Here is a 24,777-nt window from a genome sequence, read left to right as displayed (position 1 = left end):
CTGAGGTTATTATTACTTATAATGTAGGTTAATGATCAATTTGAAGTGAAAATAGTTCGTTTCTAATCACCTAGATCGTTTATAAATTACGTAATTGCCCATGTAAATATATTACTTTGACATAAGAAGGTGGAAATGTTTTCAATACTCTATATTCTGATACTAATCGGCGTTGAAATCCCACTTTAATCGTTAAAATCAGCTTTTATTCGCCTTATAATGTGTGAGTGCAGCCTCCTCCGCCTGTTGACTGACAGCTCTGCTGCACTGCAGTGATTCCTCCCCGGCTTCCCTCCGCTTTGTCACCCTGCTCCTGTCATGCAACAGCCTCAACATGGAGAATACATCTCGCCTTACTGCGCATCTGAAACCTCCCATCAGCCCTTCTGTCTGAGACTTGCACCAAAGCATCAGCACCGACCAGAAAACCGACTTTAGGCACGGTGGGGGAGCTGGTGATCCGACCCTTTGTTGTCCCCCCGACCCTCCCTGTAATTAACCGTGATTATCATTAAACCCTCACCCATTCAGGGACAAAAGTGGTGCTATGACTTGCGTGTGCTTTCATTTTGACAGCGCCAATGTAACGCTGAGGTTGTGTCATCATCACCCATCAAAGATAATAAAAGCTGCTGGAAAGAATAATGTAATCACGTAAATACTGCAGCACCGTTTTTGCACATAGTGATATCCCCAAAATAATGTAGTTATTTTAATACCATAAATAAGAAAACTGAGGAAATGTTTTCATTTAAGCCCAGAGAAGAGCCACAATCGTAGAACTAGTTTGAACTGGATCAACCTGCTATTGATAAGGCTGCAGCCACCCCCTCTCCCTCCTCCTTAAGGTGTCCCCCTCCCCCTCCTCCTCCTCCTCCTCCCACCATATTAAAGAGGAGGAGTGGCTGATAACCTGCAGAGTTTACAAAGTCCTCATACACTCTGCTCAGCCCGTACATTTGGCAAAAAATGAGTCGAAAGATGTTTTCCACGCATCAGCACCTGCTCTGCAGCGGGGCTCTCACCGTGCCGACCCGGTGGAAGATGCTCTGAGCATGCGCAGTGAGCCTTTCTCTACCACTCCTGCAAGTGCTGCCTTCAAGTTCTGTCGGTGATGTTAAAACCATGAAATAAGCAGTAAAGTTGAAAACATCTCATTTTCGAGAAGAAAATAAAAATAAATGAAAAGCAAGTACACCAATTACCACAATTTAAACATGTAAAAGTAATTAAAAAAGCCATATATATTTTTATGATGTGTTATTTTTCCAATGCAGTAGCAAGTCTGTGCCTCCAATATGTGTCTGTCCCCCAATGGTCTGTCCCATTACTCATTATTTACATTTTCTCACAGAAGAATTCAAAAAAAGAAACTCCAAAAGCCCAATTCAAAGTAAATGTTCACAAATGTATAAATAAACCACAAATACAATTAAATGTGCCTACTTTTACCACTAAGTATGAGTATGTAGTGCGTTCTAAAGGCATATTATGTTGATTTTGTGTATGTTAAAATGTTATGAATTGATCCAATTAACGCTTGATTGGCCGTGTCAGTCACATGACTTTATTTACTAGCCAGTTTCAGTCGACACTGATTCAGTATGTAGGAGGCAGAGCTTTAGTGTGTGATTCTGAACGCAGCCCTTATCTGACCGTTGTCACATGTCTCCAAAACATCTCATAATAATCAATCCGGCTGTCAGTGTGAAGCGAGTCAGCTGCGAGTGCGGATGGATTTTCAACAGTGTGGTTAACTCACAGCATGTGCTGTAAAATAGAAGTGGCAACGCATTAATACCATGTCCAGAGTTCAGCTCACGGTTATGTTCTTTTCTCTACGGAAGAAAACAATTACCCAACAAGCACGCGTAAATAACTCTGAGCCTTGTTTGCTAGCCATGTTAGCAGCTCCTCAGAGCAAATTGTTATAATCTTGAGTCTGACCTCTGACTCTTTGTGTTTTCCTGCAGCTGAGGAAACACCCCCCCCCCCCCCTCTGAACATCACATCATGCCACTCCTGACTCTCCTGCCTCTGCTCCTGCAGTGACCTCTGACCTTTTTCAGCAGGGCGGGCCAGACATGACTCGGCTTTTCAGAAGTCTGCCGTCTGCTGGGTACAGAAGGTTGGTTTTCATCGTCTTTTCTGGGATGTTTTTAAAGCACTTTTCATTTTAAAAAAAAAGGCAAATTCACATTCCTCAAATAAGCAACACACATGTAGTGTTCTGAAGAAGGGTTATGAAACACCGGGCCCTGGGCACAGACATATAAACAACCCCCTTTTTCTTTAGTTACCCTAGGTTCCCCAACCCCCACCCAAGCCACACACTGCTCATGGTCATGTTGCATCTTATTTTGCCTTTTTCGAAGGTCAAGTTGACCTCTAAGTGTGCTTTGGAAATCAGATCCTAAACTTAAATATTTTCTCTTGCTGGAGATGAAAAGAGGCTAATTATTCTGTGGCAGCGAGCTACCGTTAATGTAAATGCTTAGTAAATAAATACAATATAAAAAACTAACTACTACTAGATCTGACCATGAATTAAAAGTAATGTATTTTCATTGAATCATTTTTATTTAGGTTGGTTATTTCTTTCACATATCTCCCTCAAATACTCCCTTGGCGCCTGCCACCCCCTCGTCTGTCTCCCCAGCCTGATAAGGTTGTTTGTGTACAAAATGCAGAAAGCTCTAATTGATATCTCCTGCGTCCAGACTGCAAGACGAATGGCATTCATGACTTTTATGAGGACAAGCCAGGGCTCTGTGAGACGAAAACCTCCTCAATTTGTGTCTTGATAGGTATTAAAACGAGATACAGGAAACACTCATCCCATTTAAGCATCCATTCCTGGTCTGACACCGCCTGTCCCAAAGAACTGCGCAGATTATTCTTTTTCACACACACTTCTCCTATGATTTCAGCCATGCAAACAGATATCGTACAGAAATGTTGTCTTTAAAGGTGAATTTTCTCCTTCCAAAATATTTAACAGCCACCCCACTATTTTACAACCTGACTTAAACCCCTAAATTCCTCCACATACATAAGTGCAGAAAACACATTAAGAATGACACAGTACTGAGATAGCTGAGGTACTAGACACCAACATTTATTTTCCCTAAGACAGCTACAGTAAGTTCATCACTGTGCCGAGGCAGGTACTGAAACCCTATCTTTTTCAAATTGAGACCAAAGTATTCTTCTGCCACATCGAAAAAAGACAGAATAAAAGTTTTGGTGTGTGCTTTTGTGTCTACCTGAGGTCTGTCTCCCTCTTGTGGTCACATGTCAGCAGCACTAAGTTATACTCAAATTCTCCAACGTTTCTGAAACATGAAATGAGGCAATTTGTGAGGTCATAATCTGGAAGTGTTTTAACTTTCCATTAGGAATCACCCCAAAAGGCCCTATAGTATCGCAAGTGATTTCCTTTTAACTCATGCAGCAGCTGGGGCTGATTGGAAGACGTCGCTTTGACCTTGTTGCTATGGAGGATGTCAGTCTTGAGACGTTTAATGAATATGGCCCGTTGTTGAGAGATGTCCTTGGGTTAGAAAGAAAAGAGATGAACCAAAGTGGAGCAACAGATGCAGAATCATTATACCAACCACCTATTCATGTTCGGTACCTTAAACATCTAACTCTGCCCTTCTTAAGGCTTCGGTCCTACAGCTTCTGTGCTTATTTCACTTTTCATCTCTTGAATTTCAAACCCCGATTTGTCCTCCTTTTTCAAAGTGTCTCTTCCAATGTGACTTTATCTCTCCGTCTCTTGGGTAAATTCTTCCATAGCACTGGGCATGCGCTTTCTCAGATTGCTTTCTCAGATTTCTCAGAGTAATTCATGATGGACCAGCAGAAATATACATATATATAATTAATGCATTAACATGAGCATCTCTTATTCATGGTACCCTGCGAACATTGGCAAATTCTCCAGCGTCCTCTTGTTACTGTGGCCATGAGTTTTCTTTTCATATCTCTCACAAGGGGAGATATCTCTTAGAACAACAAGAGTATCGGGACATGTTTGAAACGAGCCTGGGGAGACTATAGCAGAATATTCTCTGTGACTCCAGATCTGCTTGTGTACGTTTCCTCCATGTGAAGCTTTAATACATATTTTCTGATAACTGAACATCTTCACAGAGAGCTTGAAACTGGTATCCTTTACATTTTCCTTTAACATTATTAAGGTGAGTTGGTGCAGTGAGGGGATGTCATTTTCTCATTAATCCAGTGGTGATACCAAATAATGACGGGGTGTTTTGGTCCAGGGAGGAAAAAAGCGTTACCAGCTGCTGAACAGCTTTTGCTTTATTTATTTCTCAGTTTCATTTCACACAAGCTGCCGCTCATTTTTCAAAGCATCTCACTGATTGTTTCGTAACGACCACCATGTTGAAAAAAAATCTGCAACAATTTGCATTATTTATTAGTTCTTTCTGATTGTTTTCTTCTTCACAGACCCCTACAAAAGTCATCCAAGTAGCAGCTTAAGAAGAAAATATGCTGCTTGGAGCAAAAATCCATACCTCTTGCTTTGAATATACTCATGCTTTTATACGTCGGACACAATGAAGATGCTTGAAAATGTATCACTTCCCCTGGAGGATGCTGGTGCCACCAAGCCGTCTCCATCTCATAATTGGATACAGTGTAATGCTTTAAGGTAAAAAAAATAAGCTTGGAAAAAAGTCAAGGAAAAGGAATCAATACACATTTCAAGTAGTTACCTTAAAGTTATCAATAAAAAGTTAGATAAAAGACATTAATGAAGAGTCAAATATTACATCTAGCTAAAGATTCAGTGTTAAACAGTGAAAACAATACCTAAAGCTCCCCAATAAACAGTTCAAATATTGAGATAAATATATAGATAAAAGTCACAATAAAATAGTTTGAATATTTAGCTAGAAAGTAAGAAAATGTGCCAAAACACAGTTCAAATATGTACCTTAAAGTCACCAACATAAAGAGGAAATAGATAGCTTAAAGTAATGAGTAAATGGTTGAAATGTTGCCCCTCCAAGTGCTTGAAGTCTGACTGCAAACTTGATCAGACCAAATGTAAATCCTTACAGTTGTTTGACAACGTATTTAGCTTTTACATCATCAATATGTTTAAAAATCAACTCAAATGAACATGAAAGGGTGCTTGAGCTCCACTGACAGGGCAAAAAGGGTTGGAAAAAACTATAGTAACTAGAATATCTGCTTGCAGTCTTGTGCTATATCTGTCATCTCATTCACACTGAGTACACGGCTGAATTATACATTTACAGGCTTTAGATTCACCCTGGCAGGGGGGGCTAGGTGTTCTGTTCTGCAAAATAAGATCCAAAGTTTGACAAAACTTTTGTGGCAAGGTCGAATGTATGCCTCAGTAAGATAAAAGATGAGGGAAACATCGGAGGGTTTTGCTTGCTCGCCCCCAGCAGAGTATTTCAAACAGCTGGAAGGATTCAGTCAGCTTTGGAGCAGATGAAAGAGAAAGTTGAAAGGCTCCTGCAGGGAGAGGGGGGAAGAAAGTGGGAGTGCTTGACGACAAGGCTTTTCAGAGTGATTCAGCATTTACTTGATGTGACTCCTTCCCATAAAAGTGGTAGCTGCTGAAGCAACAGAATAGGGTCTTGTGTAATAAGCTGTGGTGCAGTGAAGGGGGATTTGCCTCGATATTGCTGGCGGTGCACGGTGGCCCCTGTGGGCTGAGATTCCTGGCAGGACACGGTGGACAGTGTAGTGCTTCGGTTTCATGTTTTGGATCTATTTACAGTGTTCTACCCCATCTGCATTTGCATCCATGGGGGAAGTAGAGAGTGCTGCATCGCTGCGACACAGCTGGCGGCATGCCTTCACTCAGAGCTCTCCCTGCTGGTGGAGGCGAGGTACTGCAGGCTTATCTCACTAGACTTTATTGTAAATAATTTAAAAAGTGTGTCTGTGTGGGAGGAGATGAGGTCCGCTTAGAAGCAGGACCTAAGACATCACTTCTGTGGCTGGTAACACCCGCCTCCCCACACACACATCCATTGCTCTGTGGGTTTGTTGCTCTGCAGCTCCTGAGAGAACAGAGGGGAAGAGCTGCTATGAATCAAGGTGTTGCTCAAAATTGAAATGCTTACAGAAGTGGAGACTTACCACCTTTAATCATCACCTTTTATGTTCTGAAGTTGATTGTAAGATATTTAAATAACACTCGCATAGTTTTCTGATGCTAAGATATCCTTTTTATTCTGGTAAATTTGATAAAAGGGTGAATAATTTAGTGTGAAATGTCCAAAAATTGCCTAGAGCTCAATGTGACACCTTAACATGGTTTTCTTTGTCTAAACAATCAAAGATTTCTCAGTTAAAGTCAAATAAAACAGACAAAAGTAGCAAATCCTCACACGTTTGAAGCTGGAACTAGAAAATACCTTTTGCCTAAAAATAACATCAATGATTCATTTATTGTCCAAATTGTTTCCGATGCTTTTCTCTAAACCTTAAGCCGTAGAGAAACACAAAAAGACTGTCTTATTATTTACAACTCATACACTTATGTCAAATGCATATTATCTATATGATCTTAAGTATAGCCCATTTATGTGAGGCGGCAGGCGAAGTGTTGTCAATGAATGAATTAAAGAAGTAGAGCCTTTACTTAATGAGTTTATGGTGTTTTTTTAAGCAAATATGCCAAGAATCCACTAACAATGTGAGAAAAGTGATGATCATTTGTATTGTATAGTTTATTATCCTAGTCTGAATCTGCACTGTTTTTCTTTCTCGCGCTGTTGCTGCTTAAACTCCTGAATTTCCCCACAGGGATTAATAACGGTACATCTTATCTTATACTTTATACTCACACGCTATTAGGTTCTGTGACCGTAAACCTAACATCTCCAGGTATTGGCACACTTTATAAAACAAACAATTAATGGATAAATCAAGAAAAAATTATCGTTAAAGCCAATTATAGAAGTGGAAATACTCTTAGTTGCACATCGCTCCGTTCACTGGCTCCAGGAATCCACTTAAAGACACTGGCCTAAGGAGCTGTGAAGGAATCAGCCCCTTCCTACATCCAGGCCTTGGTTAGACCAAACAATCCAGCATCTGCACTTCGCTCGGCGTCAGCCAATTGGCTTGCTACTCCATTTCTGCGAGTGGGACCCAGGCACCACTCAAATTAGTAAATGATCATGGCAGTAAAGGTCATTCATTGTTTTTATTGATAGGTACAACATTAAGACAATAAATGTGGCGTCTTGTGACTCAATGTTAACAAAGTACACCGTTCATGAACAAGCAACAATAAGACATTTTAAATTTCTATCTCTATCCATCCTCCCTTCCCCCCCGCCGATATTGCATTTTCTGATACCATATCGTTCGTCGCTATTTCTTGCATACGCCTCTGTCAGGCAGAGTAGACCCGTGTACATATACAGAATCTATACATACAATCTACAATAACAGCAGGTTAACAAAAGGTGCTGTAATTTCATGCTACAGTGCTGTGCTAAATCAAGACTTACAAATACGCTTTTTCAAGAAAAAAACTCTAAAAAATTAGTTTGAACTTCTGATAAAAATGTCTTTTTTTCTGATGTCTTTACAAATAAATCTTCATTGTTTTTTTCCAAAAGAAATATAACTTTCTTTGATCAGTTACCCAACCTTTTTTCACAAAAGCAGCCAGGCTGCAAATCATTTAAATGATCTAAATATGACCGATTCCTATAAGGTGATTTATGATGTTTTATTGAAGTGTTTTGAGCCATTATTAAATAAATTCCACGTGATGCTACAGTTTGATGTGTAAAATCGTCGTAAACATTCAATCTCATACAAGATATTCAACGAGTAAGTTAATCGATGCATTCTACTGTATCTACACCGTACAGTCATATACTAAAAAGTACAAAAGATAGTTTATTTATGAGATGAGAAACTGACCTAAATCCCGTGACGATGGAGACAAACTAAATTCACAGGCGTGTTTCACAATGTAAAACCTCAGTGGTATAAAAGTCGTCCCCAATAAGGCAAAACAACAACATGAGAGTAAAGGAAAAATAAAGTGCCTATTGCGTGGATAAGTTAAGATGGAAGTCGCTGTACATGAGTTCAGAGGTTTAGAACAGGGTGGGTGTCAGTGTGTGGAAGGGTGGAGGTGGGGGGCGTCCTCAGCGCAGAGAGTTGGTGGGCATGCAGTCACACAGAGCCCGCCTCTCCGCCCGCAGCACCAGCGTCTCTGTCTGCAACAAACAAAAACAACAAGCATGTAAACATCCGCCAGATTTGAGGGTCCCATTTCCTCACTTTAAGAGTTTCAGTTAATTTACTAACAGACCAATGTCCTCTTACTGCCCATATGCTAAAATCCACATGGGAGAAACTCTGGTTCCATAAAAAGGTTAACCTGCAGACTTTTTGTCCTAGATTCTGCATCTCCAGCAACATACATACATGCTGCTGTGCTATTTTAGAGTTTTTTGGGTTATATGCAGCTTGTGAGGACAGTGCAGACACGAGTCAGGGCTGCGTTTTGGGGAAAAAACTAATACTGAAGATAATTCTTCACCTACCCTGGCATCGAGGTTGAACGCGGTCTTCTTTAGATCTTGCAGTGCCCTCTGCATAAACTCAAATGCATGACAGTCCACACATGGGCGACCTGGAAATAATAGGGAAACGTTTCAGAAACGTTTGTCAGTTTGATACACAGAAAAAGTCCCTCAGGTTTGCTTACATCTAGAACTGTAACGATTAGTCAACAAACTGATTAGTTGACAGAAGTAATTAATAGCAAACTACCGAAAAAACGAATAATCAGGTACTTTTTCAAGAAAATAGGGGTGGGAAAATCTGTTTTGAGCCTCTCATATACGGAGTTTTCTCGGTTTGATAGCTGAAAATCTCAATTTAAAATCATCAATTTGGCCTCTGAGTAACTTGGATTAGACACTTGCCACTATTTTTGTCTTGTCCTGATATTTCACAGATCCAAAGGTTTACCAATGTTATCATAAATGGCGCCTGCTAAAGAAAATCATAGGTATTTGCCTTTACATTTCTATGACATTTGGCTCTTAAAGTAGCAGTGCAGGGCCTATTTTTATATTGTCACATACAGGCAATTAGGATGACCTACAATTCCCACTATGGCACCCCTGTGGGGACCAATGAAAACACCACTGTGGCTGATTTCCACCACGCAGATATTTATAAACCTGCACTGAACAGGCTGAAAAATCCAGATTTATATGAAATCCACCTACTTTCGGCAGGGATGACAGTCCCAGTCTCATGATCCGCATCAGCTGCACCGAGACAGATGAGCTGTACCGCCAGAAGGAGCACCGCTGCCTGCAGATATCCACTGGACGCCATGGTGGTGATGTGATTAATTCCCTTTTGGGGTTAAAAAAATAAAATGCCCAGGCGTTTTGGTTAAATACAACAGAAAATATTCTTCACGGCCGTCAATCAATGAAATAGCAGCGTCTGATAGGCTTTGTTTGGAAAATAGTCCCGTTTCCATCGGTTAATATGTGTATCTATTTGAAAGTATGAATACAGAGTATAATGACTGTTTATTTCACAAATGACGTGCTATCCTACCGTGAATCAGTCGATGATATTTCAGAACCAGCGCAAGATGCCCACCTAGGGTTGTTTAAGTGAAGTACGGGAATGCGCATGCGTGTGGCTCTATTTGCTTTGGGGACCAGTCAAGTCTTCCGGTGTAAATATTTCAAAATAAAAGCCCCCCCAAAAAACTTTGAATTAATAAACTATGTATATACCATGTCATACATTGTTTTAATTATACATGAGTCATAATTAATGGTACAATAAACAAAGTACTTTAATATGATTTTGTAAGTATGTTTTCCTCGTTTTCTGCTACCCCTAAAACATGCCAGAGGAAAATATTGAGCTTTACTTCACTACAACATTTTTCGTTCATACTTTTTTTTTCAGATTATAAATGTGGTATGTCTTAAAACTACTACAAATGTAGTAGCATATCAACAAAAATGTGACAGCTGCAAATGTTTACTACTTTATACATACACTTTATAACATAAACATATCCCATTTATGTGTGATGTTTACTCCCTTTTAAATACACTCACCCCAATCTACGTAATAATTATCTAATGCAATATTTATACTTTCACCTGAATGAAGGCTTTTTATCATAATATATTATACAAAATCGCATTGCATTAGTGTATTTATTTGATTATTTCTTTGTCGATATAATGCTTTGAGACACACAAGAATTGCACTGACATTTTAAAAAATAAATAAGAAAACACACTAAATGTATTTTAATTTATTTTGGCGCGAACTGAATAGATACAGTTTAATGTTTTAAACAGAGCAATTTAATTAATATATGAGATAAGACAATAGTTTCAAAGTATTTTCCAGTTTTTATTTATTTTTGTGTGCTTCAGTGTTGTCAAAAGAGTCCGGTGTGGGCGGGGTCCTGACTGTTTTCTTAGGTTGCCCGTTAAAATGCCCGAACTCAAAACACTTCTTTTTCCAAGATGGCGTCGATGAAGGACAGCGACACCGGCCTGTGGCTTCACAACAAATTGGGATCCACGGACGAGCTTTGGACGCCTCCGAGCATCGCTTCTCTCCTCACCGTGTCAGTAATTGATAATATACGGCTGTGCTTTTCGAGTTTGTCGCCGCCGGTGAAGCTGAAACTGCTGCTCGGGATGCTGCATCTTCCCCGGCGGACCGTGGACGAGGTGGGTCGCTTTTCGGTAGCTTTCTGTTAGCCTGACAGGTAAAGTAGGCTTTTAACTTAAAAACACAGCTAAGAAATCAGCTCAATGTAAGACTAGTAGCTCTAAATCCAATCAGTATTTGTTCTCTAGGTGTTTTACTGCAGGTGACACCTCTAAACATGCTTATTCAACCTATTTAGTTAGCATTAGCTTGCTATCTCTAACTGGTTATTTGCAACGGTTAATATAGTTAGCTAACTAACGTAAGAACCAGAACATGATATTCCTGCGCCTCGGCCGATTTACCTCCGTTCTTGAGAAAGACTTCTACGCGTATTTACGTTACCTATCTACACGACTGACTTGACGTTATAATTGCGTTTTTTTCACCCGTGGTTGAGCAGCGACACCGGGAAACATTTGCCTAGCTGTCCTCGTTCAGACATTATGGTGGGATGGGCAAAAGCGCGCAGAGTGCCCGAGCTGGAGGCGGTACCAGCATCTAGTCCCACACATCACTTGTTAAACTGCCTCAACGTTAGACACCCGTCATATTATTCCTGCATATTCAGGAAGTGTGTTAAAAACAGACACAATTCCTTCTTCTGCACCTGCTGTAAGAAGTACTCTCTTAAGTAGAAGTACCAAAAGTAAAAGTACTTATTATGCAGATTGGCCCAATTCAAAATCATGTATGAAATGACTGGATTATTATTTTTGTTGCATTCATGTGTTCTTCACAGCTAGTAAAATTACAGCTAATTACATTTCATACTGATGCTTGATATCTTTACCTATAACTAAATATCACTGTTTATGTATTTGTTAATTAATTTTTATAATCTGAATTTGTAAAGTAACTACTAACTAATGTGGTCAAATAAATGCATATTTAGAAAGTGTTTTAAAACTCCGACATATAATTATATTTAAGTGAACGTGCAGTCATTTTACCCCAATAGGTCAGGCCAAGTTTCTGTTTTGCTTTCGATATATGACTATGTAAAGTTGCTCATCTTTAAACCTTGCCAAGCGATCAAGAGTCTTACGAATGTTGTTCTCTTACAGTCAGCAGGTGGCTCTCATGTACTTCACACTACAAGGAAATCAGATGAGGTGTAACTAATGCCGCTTGTAACTCAAATGATCTGAGATGATTTGATTGCTGCCAGATGTTTTGCTTCATTGTAGTCGATGGTGTTGTCTCAGTTTTGAATACTGTAGGTCGCTCTGATCTTTACTGTTGCCTACATGTCACCAGTGTCATTGTGAACAAGCTGCATGCATACAAAAATAGTTGACAGATGTTTCGCAAATCCTGTTGCATCATTTTGTCACAAGCTGCAGATTAAAATCTTAGTGATCAATCAGTGACTAAATCGAAGTTATTTGCCCCCTAAGAGATCTCCAGCTACACTGCAAGTACTCGGCAACAGGATAGAAAGGAACAGTTGATCAACAGAAAAGAAACACAGACTTTTGCTTATATATTTGTTATTGTGATTATAATGCATTTGCGCTGCTCTTGCCGTTGTTCAAACAACTTAAAGACAGTACTCTGGGCTATACATGACTGAAAGCTTAAGACATTAAACTGCAAATAAACAATAATAATAAATACATCAAGTCATCCTGTGATCATGAACTTCTCAGGTAGGGTAGGTAAGGTTTGTCTTTGGTTTCACTAACCCCGTCTTCCTCTCGTTAGATGAAGGAGGCCCTGTCGGAGATAATCCAGCTGGCTACGGTGGATTCGGAGCCCTGGGTGCTGATGGTCGCAGACATCCTCAAGTCCTTCCCAGAGACCGGCTCTCTCAACCTGGACTTGGAGGAGCAGAACCCGAATGTGCAGGATATCCTTGGAGAGCTTCGGGAGAAAGGTAGTATTTTGTCAGTCAGTCAGCCCCCTGTCTTTTGATACTTTTAATTAGCTGGAGCGGTTCAGTATTTGACATGTGTTCATGGTAATAGAGTTTTGTATAATGTGGGGATTGTGAGTATATTTGATTGTTTTGTAATTAAATGTAAGGAATGCATTTCCTCAGTAGTATTTACGTAGCTTTTTTGGTAAAAGCTTACATCTTATTGCAGGAAATTGTAAGGTTTTCTTACACACCTTTTTTACCAACTGGCTGATATTGGCTTATGGATTCTAATGTTTGGTGATATTTTTGAAGTTCTGTTTGCTAACATTAATCATCTGCTCAACATGAGCAAGTGAGGTTGTGAAGTGAGTGCTAGATCCTCCATCTGTCCTTCTGCCGATTCATCTCTTCCCCTCCTCTTCTGTCCCCCCCCCCCCACACACACACAGTGGGCGAGTGTGAGGCATCGGCCATGCTTCCTCTGGAGTGCCAGTACCTGAACAAAAGTGCGCTAACCACTCTGGTGGGACCCCTTACACCCCCCGTCAAACATTTCCAGCTGAAGAGGAAACCCAAGAGTGCGACACTCAGGGCAGAGCTGCTGCAGAAATGTAAGTTAACCTTCAAATAATTAACATCACTTTTCTCTACAGCAGTATTTGGAAATATCGCTGTTCTTTCTCCTGTCTTGGCATATTTGAATTTGTTAGGCATTGTTTAAAATTGTGTGCCTGATCAGTGTGTTTGTTGATCATTTGTTTGTAAATGTGGTCACAGTTCATTCTTTTCTTTTCTACTATAGCCACAGAGACGGCCCAACAGCTCAAAAAGACAGCCGGAGTGCCTTTCCACGCCAAAGGGAGAGGACTGGTTAAAAAGATCGACACAACCAGTGAGTTGAATATCAATAAAAGCTCACTCAGTGGTTCTAACGAGTTCCAACGTTCTATCCAAGAAACGTTTTACTCTGACTTCTGACCTTTGTCAATGTTTGCTCTCAGCTCCTCTCAAGGGGATTCCCAAGGCCCCGTTCCGCAGTCCCACTGCTCCCAGTATGTTCAGCCCCCCCAGTAACCGCACGCCTATCGCCCCTGCACGGACGCCTCTGCGCAAGGAGAGGGGGGTCAAGGTAACCTCAGATTCCAGAAAACCCTACTAGATAAAACTGTGATTCTTATGAATCGTTCTGTTGCATGTAGTTCTATTGCCAAAATGTCTTTTCATTTTTTACTTTTTGTTCTCCTTAAAGCTCTTAGATATTTCCGAGCTGGATATGGTCGGGGCTGGAAGAGAAGCTAAGAGGAGAAGAAAGACTTTGGGTAACTACATTTCCAGCCCTCAATCAGCCCATGTCTATATTCTGCACCTTGAGTTCATGGGTCTGTATTAATGTTCTCCCCTGCTTCAGAAACGGAGGCCGGAGAGAAAGCAGCCAAAGAAGAAGCGGCAGCAGCAGCGGTGGTGGAGAACACGACCCCAGACTACGCCGCCGGCCTCGTGTCTGCACAGGTACTTCCTCCACATCCTTCAAACCGTCTGGATTTCTGCTGTTCGGTCTCATATTACTGCCCCTCTCACTCAGGTTTTCTCTGACCGTTGTAACTGATACCGTTTTGTTTGACAGAAACTGGGGGCGCTGAACGAGAACCCTCTGCCGTCGACCAGCTATCTACCGGCCACACCCAGCATGGTTCCCTCCTCCTCTTACATTCCCAGCTCCGAGGCACAGCCAGGTTAGACAAACACGTAGACTTGTATTGTTTGCTCAAATACAAAGGGCTTTTATTCATTAATTGGGTCAAGAAGGTAGGGGAAAACCTCCCTACAGGCAGCAGGCGGGCATCATGTCAATCTCACCATGTCTCTTCTTCTCCCCCCCCACCTCTGAAGCGAATGCCGGTGGTTCGGGGCGGGACACGCTGCAGTCAGCACGCCAACCGGAGGAGTCGGCAACAGCGGGCGCCGGTGCCACCGCCACACTCCCGGGCCAGTACAAACAGAGGACGCCCATGTACAACGCCAGCAACACGGCAAACCCCGCCACCCCCACGTCTCCCAGCACGCCAGTCTCCACCCCCGCCAGCAACGGGCCCCCGGCAGCCGCCACCGCCAGCCAGCCGGAGACCCCCACCCAGCCTCCCAGCACACCTCAGACCCCAACCCCGACACCCACCCCTACACCACCACAGCCGCAGCCCAAAAAGAATCTGTCCCTCACGGTGAGATGGAGGCTGGGTGGTTCAAAGACACAACGATAGTTTAATTGTATTTATTTTAATCTTCTGCTGCTGTTCCCGCTCCTCAGAGAGACCAGATGTACGCCGCCCAGGAGATGTTCAAGACGGCCAACAAGGTCACCAGACCGGAGAAGGCCCTCATCCTGGGCTTCATGGCTGGATCCAGAGGTAATGGAGACATTTTTAAGAAACTCATTTCTAATTCCTGTCCCTGTTGATAATAGACACAATTCTATGTTTAATACTCTTGATTGCCCTGTCCGTTCTATACCCATTTTCCCTAAGAGTGCATTGCTATTTCTATTTTTTAAATCAACCAATCACACCTGTTTAAAAGAATGTGTAATACCTATTAAAGGGGTTAATCTCACCTCTGCATAAGTTTCCTAGATAGCTGCTAGGCTAGGACACCTGTTAGAATTTATTTTAGGTTAAGTGAGGAGATGAGTCTGCAACAGAGGTCATTCACTGAGTTAGATAAAAAACCTAAGTGCTTTCACACAGTCATGTATTTACAGGAAGTGTCTGTGAGGGTTCCTAAATGCAACAAACCTGTTGGACCCTTTGATAACACGTCTGCTTCCTCCTGTCCGTCCTGCAGAGAACCCATGCCCGGAGCAGGGGGACATCATCCAGATCAAGCTGAGCGAACACACGGAGGTCCTTCCCAAAGCCGACGGCACCGGCAGCACCACCATGCTGGTGGACACAGTCTTCGAAATGAACTACTCCACAGGACAGTGGACCCGTCTCAAGAAATACAAACCCATCACCAATACTTCCTGAGGAGCTTCGAGTGCTCAAAGTCACACACCCAAAATTTCTTATCCACTTCAATAAAAAACAAACATGTTTACATACTTACAAGTATTTGCATACACATTTGGGCCAAATCCAGCACTCGTGCGTCAAGGAGAGACAGGTCCTCCCTTATCCTGCAGCGCCAACATGCAGGACTCTGAAGAATGTTTCTGTACTTTTTGTTCGGCTGTTACCCTTACCCTTTTTATTGTTTCAGTTTTTATGTCCGATTCCTGAATGATGCTGCGTTCAGGAGGGGTGAGAGTTAAACGAGCAGAGGAGTTATTGTCACGGCAGGCCCCTTTCAACATTTGTACTCCGAGGTACAAGCATGACGAGGAGACGAGACGAGCTGTCTGTATTTTTGTGTGAATGTCACATTTGCAGCTTATCTTCGACCTTTCAGAACCGAATTATAGTTTGTGACAAAAAGAAGAGAACAATAACGAGAAGTCATCATAGAGGTGACCGTAAAAAAGATTTCTCAATGCTGTCGAGTTCTGTTCGGAGCCTTCCGGTAGATGTTCACCTCGGTTTTCATCCTTTTTCCAAAGAAGGGAAGAAAATAAAGTGGCAACAGACTCCAGGGGGGCGTCTCTCATCTTTCTTACTCACGTTTTTAGAGAATGTACCCGGGGTTTCCTGGTAGTGCTTCACTCTCTCTACTGTTTATACATGACATGCTGGTTAACATATTTGGGAGGGTTTTACATTTCTGTGAATTATTGAAGTCAGAAATCCCAGATTTTCAGCTGTTATTCAAAGTGACATCTTTATAGAACACTTGCGCTCCAAGGGGCACGACATCTCTAAGCAGTTGACCAATCACTACAGAGCCGGCCAACTAACCAATCAGAGTAGACTGGGCTCTGGTTTCAGACAGAGGGTGAAAAGAGGTGCTGCAGCACAGGCAGTATGAGAAAAATAAAGATCTTGGAGACATGTCACAGTAGAGATACAGATATGGAAATGAGCAGAATGCATCTGTCAACTAAATTAAAATTCTAGTATTTTTTTCTACCTTGTATGGCTTGATGGAATTGCTCTGCCAAGAAACAGTCCCACATAACCCCCGGGGTTAACCTCAACCTGACATTTTCCCACTTCAGTTCTTCTAAAGGTTAAACGAGATATAAGCGGTTAATGAGTGAGCCATTAGCAGTGAAGGCAGGTGGATTGTGTTACCTTTGGACCGAGTCCAGGGCTAGCTGTTTCCCTTAGTTACAGTCTTTGTTCTCAAACCTGTTAATCCTTTTGCTGAATGTGGCTCTGTAGAAAATGTGTATTTCTCAACAGTCAAAAATAGCAATTAGGAAAAGAACCAGTTAAGCTGAAGTTAAAAAGGAAATGAACGTTTAATCAAAAGAAACAAATGAAATGCAGCATAAACCAGGCACAGTTATTATTCTGTGACATTCACATAACCACACACCTTAGATTTTCTCACTGCAATCAAACATTGTGACGGCCCGGTCCAGACTCTAATTATTAGCATACCTACCTCAGTTTTATTTTAAACAAAGTCTCTTCTACACAGGTGTGAGAGCATGGCTGCAGTCAGATAGTCAAAGAAATGTCCTTTTATAACTTTTCCTCCACTGTGATGGAAAGTGTCATGACAGCTCCATAATGCATACACACAATCAGAACGGTGACACACTCAACGCTGTTCAATACAAATGGTGGACTTGTATTGATCCGAAATGTAGAATTAAGTCTTTGTACGTGTAACTGTACAGACAAAGAAACAGACTAGGGAAAATGAACTGTCTGAGAGGTAGGTATCTGCACGGGCCTGATGTTCAACAACACAGAGACCCGATCACCGGCAGCTTTGTTTTGCATGTTAATGTGAACGTTCACACACGTGAAAATCTACCTTTTTTTTTTTAAAGCTTGTGCTCCTGATTTGAACAAAGAAAATGATAAAAGATGACTGACGCTTCTTGGTACATCCCAGTAGTGATCTGATTGTACCTCTGTGTGAACTACAGCAAGCAGCGCGGCAGAGAAGTCCCACAGTCTTCAGACCATCCGGCTCCACGCTGTAGATTTGGTAATGGCTGTCCGTGTGTGTGTGTGTGTGTGTGTGGTTCTTATTTAGCCCCAGGGTCCCTCCAGCCACCGAACGTCTTCTCCAGGAAGAGAGCCACCTCGAGGGTCAGGTGGTCCTGCAGCTTCCCAGCAACCACCTGCAGCCCCATGGGAAGACCTTCCTCGTTCAGACCCAGAGGGCACTGTGTGGCCGGCAGCCCCAGGATGTTGATTATACCTGCAGGTAGGGAAGGGGGAGGGGGATGTGGGAGTACAAAAGAAATGAGGGATGTTTTTCTTTCAAAGCTTTACAGGAAGACGGGAGGTACACTGTAACCCAAATATGATGTCTTCTGTTTGTAATTGTCAAGCTTTCTGATGGAATAAGAAGCCGTTATTATAATACTTTCTGATCTGTGGAGATGTTGACCTTATTATCGCGCAACAAGGTAAGATATTTGTGGAAAGATGTCTTGTATCAGCGATGCATTGTAGGAGAGTCAACCCATAAAATTAGCAGGGAATTTTACATTTCATAAACTATCATTTCATGATTATTCGATGTTCAGATAATGAAAGTAGAGCTGATAAAGGATCTTTAAAGTTGGTTTTCAAATTGATCAATGAACAGAGAAAGGGATTCAAAGTCTCAGGGTGAACAACATATACAAGTCTCTTGATTTACTCAATAAATAATACAAAAATGCAGATCTCAAGAGTCAGAAATGCTGGCTTTTTGATTATTTTTGCTAACCTGTGTATGGCAGTTGGGTTTGTTAGGGATCAGAGGTATGGAAAATGAAATCATTTGTCTTCAGTACACCTTAGCTTCTCTTTCCCTCAGGTGTGTATCAACCACAGTTTTTAAAAATCTTGTAGAAAATGATGATGACTGACCCGTGTAGGCGAAGTCGAAGGGTCTGAAGAGCGGGTGGTGGTGTTTCGGCGCCACCCTGGGGTGCGAGGGGTAGAGGAAAACCCCGTCAGTGCCCAGCAGCTCGTCCACCTGCTTCTGCAGCTTCTCCTTCTGCTCCAGGATGAAGGGCGACGGTTTGGAGGCAGTCATCTCGATCAGGGCCAGGGCTGAGAACGGTAGTAATGGTGATTAATATCAGGTAAAATAAACGATAAATATCAAAGGTTTTTTTTTAACCCCTCTTACTGATAGCAGCCAGGGTGTGCTCGGATTTTCCTATCATCCATTTCAGCAGCTCCCATACAGGCCATACGGGACGTCCTGGTTCCCCCATCAGCTCTGAAAACGCCTGGGGGGGCTTAGGGAGGAAAAAGAAAGTATTTTTTTAAAGCTCACAAAATTACAAATTACTTGGATCAGGCAGTATGAGAAAAATAAAGACCTTTTTGAACATGTAAACAGGTCACAGGAGAGGCATAATATACCAATATGCTCCTGGAAATGAGCATAATATGTCCTCTTTAATACAAGTTACTTATTAGTCTTAATGTACCACCGTACTGAAATATTGATTTAAAATCAACTTGAGTCAAAGAATAAAGAAGTGATTGTGTGACTTTAATCTGTTAAATCTCACTGGGGTTTCCTTCACTGCAGTAATACCACCCTCTCACTAGCGTATTGTTCTGCTTTGCCGTTATTATGGTTACGCAGGTTTGCAACACATCATGGTTTAATCTTGAACAATGCATTACATTTTAAAGGGTATTTTAAATAAGAAGCCACCAGAGAGATGCAGACAAGAGAAAGAAATCAGTTTATCCTTTTAAAAACAAAATGAAACACATAAAATTGAATTATTTAAATCAATCCTAAAATATTTCGGACCAGGGTTAAAATAATGACTTATCAGACGCACCAAAGGACCCTGCAGAAGTGAGTGTGTGTGTGTGTGTGTGTGTGTGTGTGTGTGTGTGTGTGTGTGTGTGTGTGTGTGTGTGTGTGTGTGTGTGTGTGTGTGTGTGTGTGTGTGTGTGTGTGTGTGTGTGTGTGTGTGTGTGTGTGTGTGTGTGTGTGTGTGTGTGTGTGTGCGCGCGCGCGCGTGTGTGTGTGCGCGCGTGCCCGCCCTGGCGATTAGTGATCCCTCTCCTGACAGCAGACGACAATAGGAGCTGTGACTTTCATTAGATAGAGAGTCATGGCAACAGCAGTCTGTTTTTCTCCCTACAACACACTCTTCTTACAGGCATCAGGAGGACCCACCTTGCCATTGTCGTCAGGAAGACCCATGTATGTGTTCCAGATCTGGAAGCTGTAGCGGAGCTCAGGGAAGCTCACTTCCTGGACCTCCACTCCGAGGTCGGCCTCCAGACGCTGCACCACCTGGAGAACATCACGTGAGGATCTTTAATTCTAACAACCAGTCCTGATAAGCCCTGTTTCTTCCAGCTCACAGATGTTGGATTTCACACACCTTCCTCTGAATCTCCAGGAGGTCTTTGCTGATGGGGAATGTCAGCATAGAACCGCCATCGTGAGGGATGGTGAAGAACCGCAGCTTCTTTAGGTCCACCTTCGTGTTTAAGGACAACCTGAGGACACGTGTAAAGAAGTACTGCTAATTAAAAGAGTTACGCCATCACAGCTCGATGATTTGATCTGAACACACACTGTCAGCTTCTGGCCCCATAAAGCAATTTGGATTGTGGTTCAAGCTCTTTGCATTCACCAGTTCTAAATGGCACATTTGCATCTTATTCCACTCAGCTTTACCTGAGGAAGACGGTTGTGATAGATACTCGTAAAAAAGATGAACTGGATTGATATTGATTGCTCTGTCTGTCACAGTGCGCTCTCATGGACACATTTTCCAAGGTTGACAGCTGGTTTTCAGGTCTTCTTATACCATTGAATTGTATGCTTAATTGCTTCTCTTTTTGTCTGGTGTTTTGGGACATTATGTGCCCCTCCTTTTTACTCTTTGTGAAACATATAGTGAAAGACAATTTCCCACAGGAGAACAGGCAGCTTTATGAGGCAAGTCTACAGTTACGGACGTGCCGCGGGCCACATTGCATCTCAACAATTTGATTTTACAAGCTGTTAAATAACACCAGCTTTTAATGCATGTTAGATATGACTCTGAGCTCTTACATGTGAGCGTTGGGCCCCACCATGATCTTGAGCAGGGGCCGCAGGTCTTCAGCGTAGCGGCACATGGGTCCGCTGCTGAGGTACTCTCCATGTCTGCCAGTGCAGGGAGGGTACTGGTTCTCCGTGGACATGACACCTGCAGAACACATCACAGGGTCCAGTGCGTTTCCTCTTTTTAGCACGGCTTTTGCATCGATATCCACTTAACATTTAGATTCTCTCACCAGGAGTGGTTTTATGGCCAAATATTCCATTGAAGAAACATGGCATACGGATGCTGCCGCCGATGTCTGAGCCCACGCCCATTACAGCGCCTGCCGCTGCCAGAATACTGCCCTCCCCACCTGACAGGGGGAGGAAAGGGGGACAGAAGCAGAGATTAGTGAGTGGATCTGCCTAACCTTCCTGGTGTCCAGGGGCAAATTTGTTTCTAAATCATTTTATTTCAAAATAAGGAGTTATTTAATCCAAAAAAGAACAAATTATGATCACTACTTTGAATTAGGGAAGTTCAATTCAATATTATTTATAGCATCAGCGGTCATCCGGTGTCAATTTTATAAAATCTTTCAAAATTTAAAAACAAATGGCCTTTAATCAACTAGAAAATGTTGTTTAATTTTGTATAAATAAGTTATGTTGACCAAATTCCCCTGAGATGATGTACCACTATTTTAAACGTATTATTGAGGAAATATTGATCACTGCCTCGGCCTTTTACCCAGTCTATCACTCCATTCCCGTAGCGCTCGGGCATGCCACCTCGGGATACAACTCTCTCTCCTGGAGAACAGTTGTGTCTTTAACTAGATAAATACTTTGTACTGGCTGACAGAACTTCAGAACTGGTTGGGCAAAAGCAACTTCAGTTTGTTGGAAAATTAGATCAGAGACACACAATAGAAATATGAACCTGAAAATGAACAAAATAGGGCCCCTAACGTTGCTAACCTGAGCTTCCTCCTGGTATCCTCTCCAGGTCGTACGGGTTGTTGGTGATGCCGTTCAGATGGTTGTGGGTCTCGCACCACATGCACAGCTCAGGGGTGTTGGTGACGCCCATGGGGATGGCCCCCGCTCTCTTCAGCAGGGCCACAGGAGGAGCGTCCACAGTGGCCACGACTCCTCTCCTGGAGATCAGACCGGTAGTAAAGGGCATGCCTGCAAGACGGAGAGGTGGTAAAATGCTGAGCTGCAGCTTTAAATCAAAACAATGTTTAACTGTGCGCTTTCACTATCAAAGGTTGACCCGAGGTTCTCTTATTGATGTATGTAATCAGAATATAAGAATGCTGGAGGTTACCCTGGAGGGCGAAGGACTCCTTGACAGAGAGGGGGACTCCCAGTAAAGGAAGCCGGTCCTCCAGCACCTCCTCCCCCCCAGTCTCCTCCTCGATCAGCTTGTCCACCTGGCTCGCCTCCTGGAGGGCGGCATCAAACCTGGATGCAGAATAAATAACCCAAAGCTGTTTAATTTCTGATCATCCAAAAAAATGATAGCACAAGCACTGTAGAGGAGTACAAAGAAGGTTACACAATAAACACAAAAGATTAAATATCAGAAAAAAAAGAATGGTTCAATCTTGCCTGTCTTTTATCACAGCGTTCAAAAATGGGTTGACTTCCTGGATCCTGTCGATGTAAGCCCGCACCACCTCCACACTGGAAACCTGCAGAAACAGAAGGAAATGTCCACACGGGTGCAAAAGTTCCACAACAGGAAAACAACACCCACTGTGAGAATTGGGCCAAATCTCCATTGAATTCCTACGGATGAAGAAACAGGTTCAGCTGCTTACACAGAGAGGGGTGTGGACATGTGGTAAATCTGTAGTGAATTTTATTCAGACATTCGTATGCATTTTATGTCGTCAGTCCACCTATTAGTCGTGCACATTTCACTAGCTAAAACTAGTGCATTTCTTAAAATGAATTGGACCAATAATTTGCTCTCAAAATGTATGACAAACTGCTTAACTAGGTTTGTTTTGCCTACAAGCAACCCGCAGACAATATTGCCATCAAATACAATGATTACACAATGCTCTTGTACTCCAAATTGCACCACAGTGTAATGCACAAAGTACCACACCCATACCTGTCTAATACTGTAACGATATCACATGTTATATAAAAGGCTTTAGGGAGATTGTAAAGCAGCAGCTGCTGGTGTTGTTACTCCACAGGTGTTATTGCATCATTAAAGAAGGTAATAGAAAACACAGATATAGGATAAAGATCCTTAAACAAGAGTTACGATAGCTTTGGCTGAAATATGTTGTTATTAATTGTAAATAGCTATGCTGCCAAGCCATCTAAAATGGCACAAACGTAAGATATATAAGGAAAAATACACAAGTCTATTAAACATGCTAAATCTGGTGTTTGCAGCAGCGGTTGTCTCGCAGTTTGACCCCGGGAACACACCTCTTTCCTCCGGATCTTCTTTGCCAGCTGCGTGGCGGAGGCAAGCAGCAGAGGGTCGCTGACGGGCGGCAGCTTCTTGCCGGACATGGAGGTGCTCGCCTTGGGGGAAAAGAGTCGAAACAGCATGAAGAGGAGCCCCATGACCGCTTTGAAAAGCCACACCTGGGCCTTCTCCAGACGGCTCAGTGCCATGTTTGCACCGCGCGGGCAGGACGGAGAGTCAGCGGTTGTTCGGCTGTGGTCACGCTGTCACACTCAGCACTGAACTCCACCTGTCACACAGCGGCACGAGGGTAAATATAAACCTGCTGCGTCAAGCTGACACGGGTTAGTGAGGGCACAACCGGAAGTTGGTATTTTGAGTATTTAAAGTCTAAAACAATAAAATGTACATGTTAATCCTGTTTATTGAATATTCTTCCTGTCAATGTTTTTAGGCATTTTAAGAGCTTTGGTGTGATAGTGTTTTGAAGTTATAGTATATGTATTGTATGTAACCCTTTGAACATGTTGCACATCTCTGCTCCACACTACCTCTTTTTAAATTTGCACAACTCTCCACTTCTCTCCCTTGTTACACTACTGTACTCAGTTTCTTGCATATTTATACTTGTATAAACTGTATTTATTCATTTGTTCCAATATTCTTTAAAAGGGTATTTTTAATAGTACTTTATTTTGCTTATTTTTATCTGTGTCCTTGAATGCACCATTTTCACCAAAGTGAATTCCTATGAGTAAATACATTTTTAAAAACCGGTTTGTATTCGGCTTCTGATCTATAAAGTTAAGAAACATGACCTAAAGATGTTTTGCTGTTATAACAGTGTGAACATTAGCTGAAAGAACCAAAAAAACTCAAGATTAAATTACTCATTTCTGTTTCCAGGGCTTTCTACTCCATCCCAAAACTATTTCCAATGGATGGCTCAGTTGATATGTTGGGCTTGGAAGATCCAGAGAACTTAGTAGATCTTAAATCAAGATATTTAGTTGATGCATTTATTTAATTAGGCTACTTACTTGGGCTCATACTACTCTATCCTAGAATATTCCATAAAATGAAATTGTGTGCAGTAGTAAAACACATTTCATACGACTTTTATTTTGAAAGCGTCATGGTCTGCAAAACGTAATGTGACTAGTTTGATGATGACCTGAATGTGCCTCCGGGTAAATGAAGTTAAACTTTAACAGACTTAGTTAAATGGATTTAGTTTAATGGATGTATCCAGTGCAGCTGTGTTTTCTTTGGTACACACTCAGTAATTTATAACCAAATTGTGAAACAGCAAACACATCATAACAAAATGTATTATTATCTGCAGCCGGCTCCACAAACAAACACTGAATTAAAGATCTGTCTTCATTGGAGTGGCAGCCTCTTTAATAAACGAACCCCTATGATATTAAGCCATGATTAGTAAGGCTTATAACTAGAGAACAATATGTTTCTGCAAAATAAATAAACACAGACAAATCAGTCATCAAACCCAGGTTCAAAAGGCTATTTCCTGGATTACTATATAACTACATTGTTTAATATTCCTCCAACTCTCCCTAAAAAAATGTCTGACTAGATAAAGAAACCCACA

The 24,777-nt window shown here is 42.0% G+C and overlaps 3 protein-coding genes and 1 long non-coding RNA gene across 4 annotated transcripts; 2 read left to right on the top strand and 2 right to left on the bottom strand.

Annotated features, from left to right (window-relative positions):
- Positions 1-7,207: 7,207 nt before the first annotated feature.
- Positions 7,208-9,965, bottom strand: nicol1 (NELL2 interacting cell ontogeny regulator 1). Its single transcript, XM_063895018.1, has 4 exons — positions 9,622-9,965; positions 9,279-9,411; positions 8,586-8,674; positions 7,208-8,255 (listed from the first exon to the last, which is right to left on the bottom strand). The coding sequence occupies exons 2-4, from the start codon at positions 9,388-9,390 to the stop codon at positions 8,184-8,186; spliced, it is 273 nt and encodes a 90-aa protein (XP_063751088.1). The 5' UTR covers positions 9,391-9,411; positions 9,622-9,965; the 3' UTR covers positions 7,208-8,183.
- A 559-nt stretch (positions 9,966-10,524) lies between these two features.
- On the top strand, positions 10,525-16,237 carry nelfa (negative elongation factor complex member A). The gene is made up of 11 exons (XM_063895016.1): positions 10,525-10,769; positions 12,457-12,628; positions 13,063-13,224; positions 13,416-13,505; positions 13,615-13,742; positions 13,863-13,932; positions 14,022-14,122; positions 14,238-14,346; positions 14,504-14,832; positions 14,919-15,018; positions 15,452-16,237. Exons 1-11 carry the CDS (start codon positions 10,560-10,562, stop codon positions 15,634-15,636), a joined length of 1,656 nt encoding a protein of 551 aa, XP_063751086.1. The 5' UTR covers positions 10,525-10,559; the 3' UTR covers positions 15,637-16,237.
- A 745-nt stretch (positions 16,238-16,982) lies between these two features.
- On the bottom strand, positions 16,983-23,468 carry faah2b (fatty acid amide hydrolase 2b). The gene is made up of 11 exons (XM_063895017.1): positions 23,183-23,468; positions 22,343-22,425; positions 22,059-22,195; positions 21,707-21,916; positions 20,980-21,099; positions 20,756-20,891; positions 20,076-20,193; positions 19,865-19,984; positions 18,848-18,959; positions 18,583-18,768; positions 16,983-17,923 (listed from the first exon to the last, which is right to left on the bottom strand). Exons 1-11 carry the CDS (start codon positions 23,372-23,374, stop codon positions 17,748-17,750), a joined length of 1,590 nt encoding a protein of 529 aa, XP_063751087.1. The 5' UTR covers positions 23,375-23,468; the 3' UTR covers positions 16,983-17,747.
- On the top strand, positions 21,691-24,350 carry LOC134871973 (uncharacterized). Its single transcript, XR_010166763.1, has 3 exons — positions 21,691-22,577; positions 23,147-23,475; positions 24,072-24,350. It is a non-coding gene; the product is annotated as an uncharacterized LOC134871973 (long non-coding RNA).
- The last annotated feature ends 427 nt before the right edge of the window (positions 24,351-24,777 follow it).

This window comes from Eleginops maclovinus, chromosome 11 (assembly GCF_036324505.1).
Source record: "Eleginops maclovinus isolate JMC-PN-2008 ecotype Puerto Natales chromosome 11, JC_Emac_rtc_rv5, whole genome shotgun sequence".
Classification (NCBI taxonomy): Eukaryota; Metazoa; Chordata; class Actinopteri; order Perciformes; family Eleginopidae; genus Eleginops; species Eleginops maclovinus.
The sequence above is the reverse complement of the archived record's forward strand: the minus strand, read 5'-3'. Positions and strand labels throughout refer to the sequence as shown.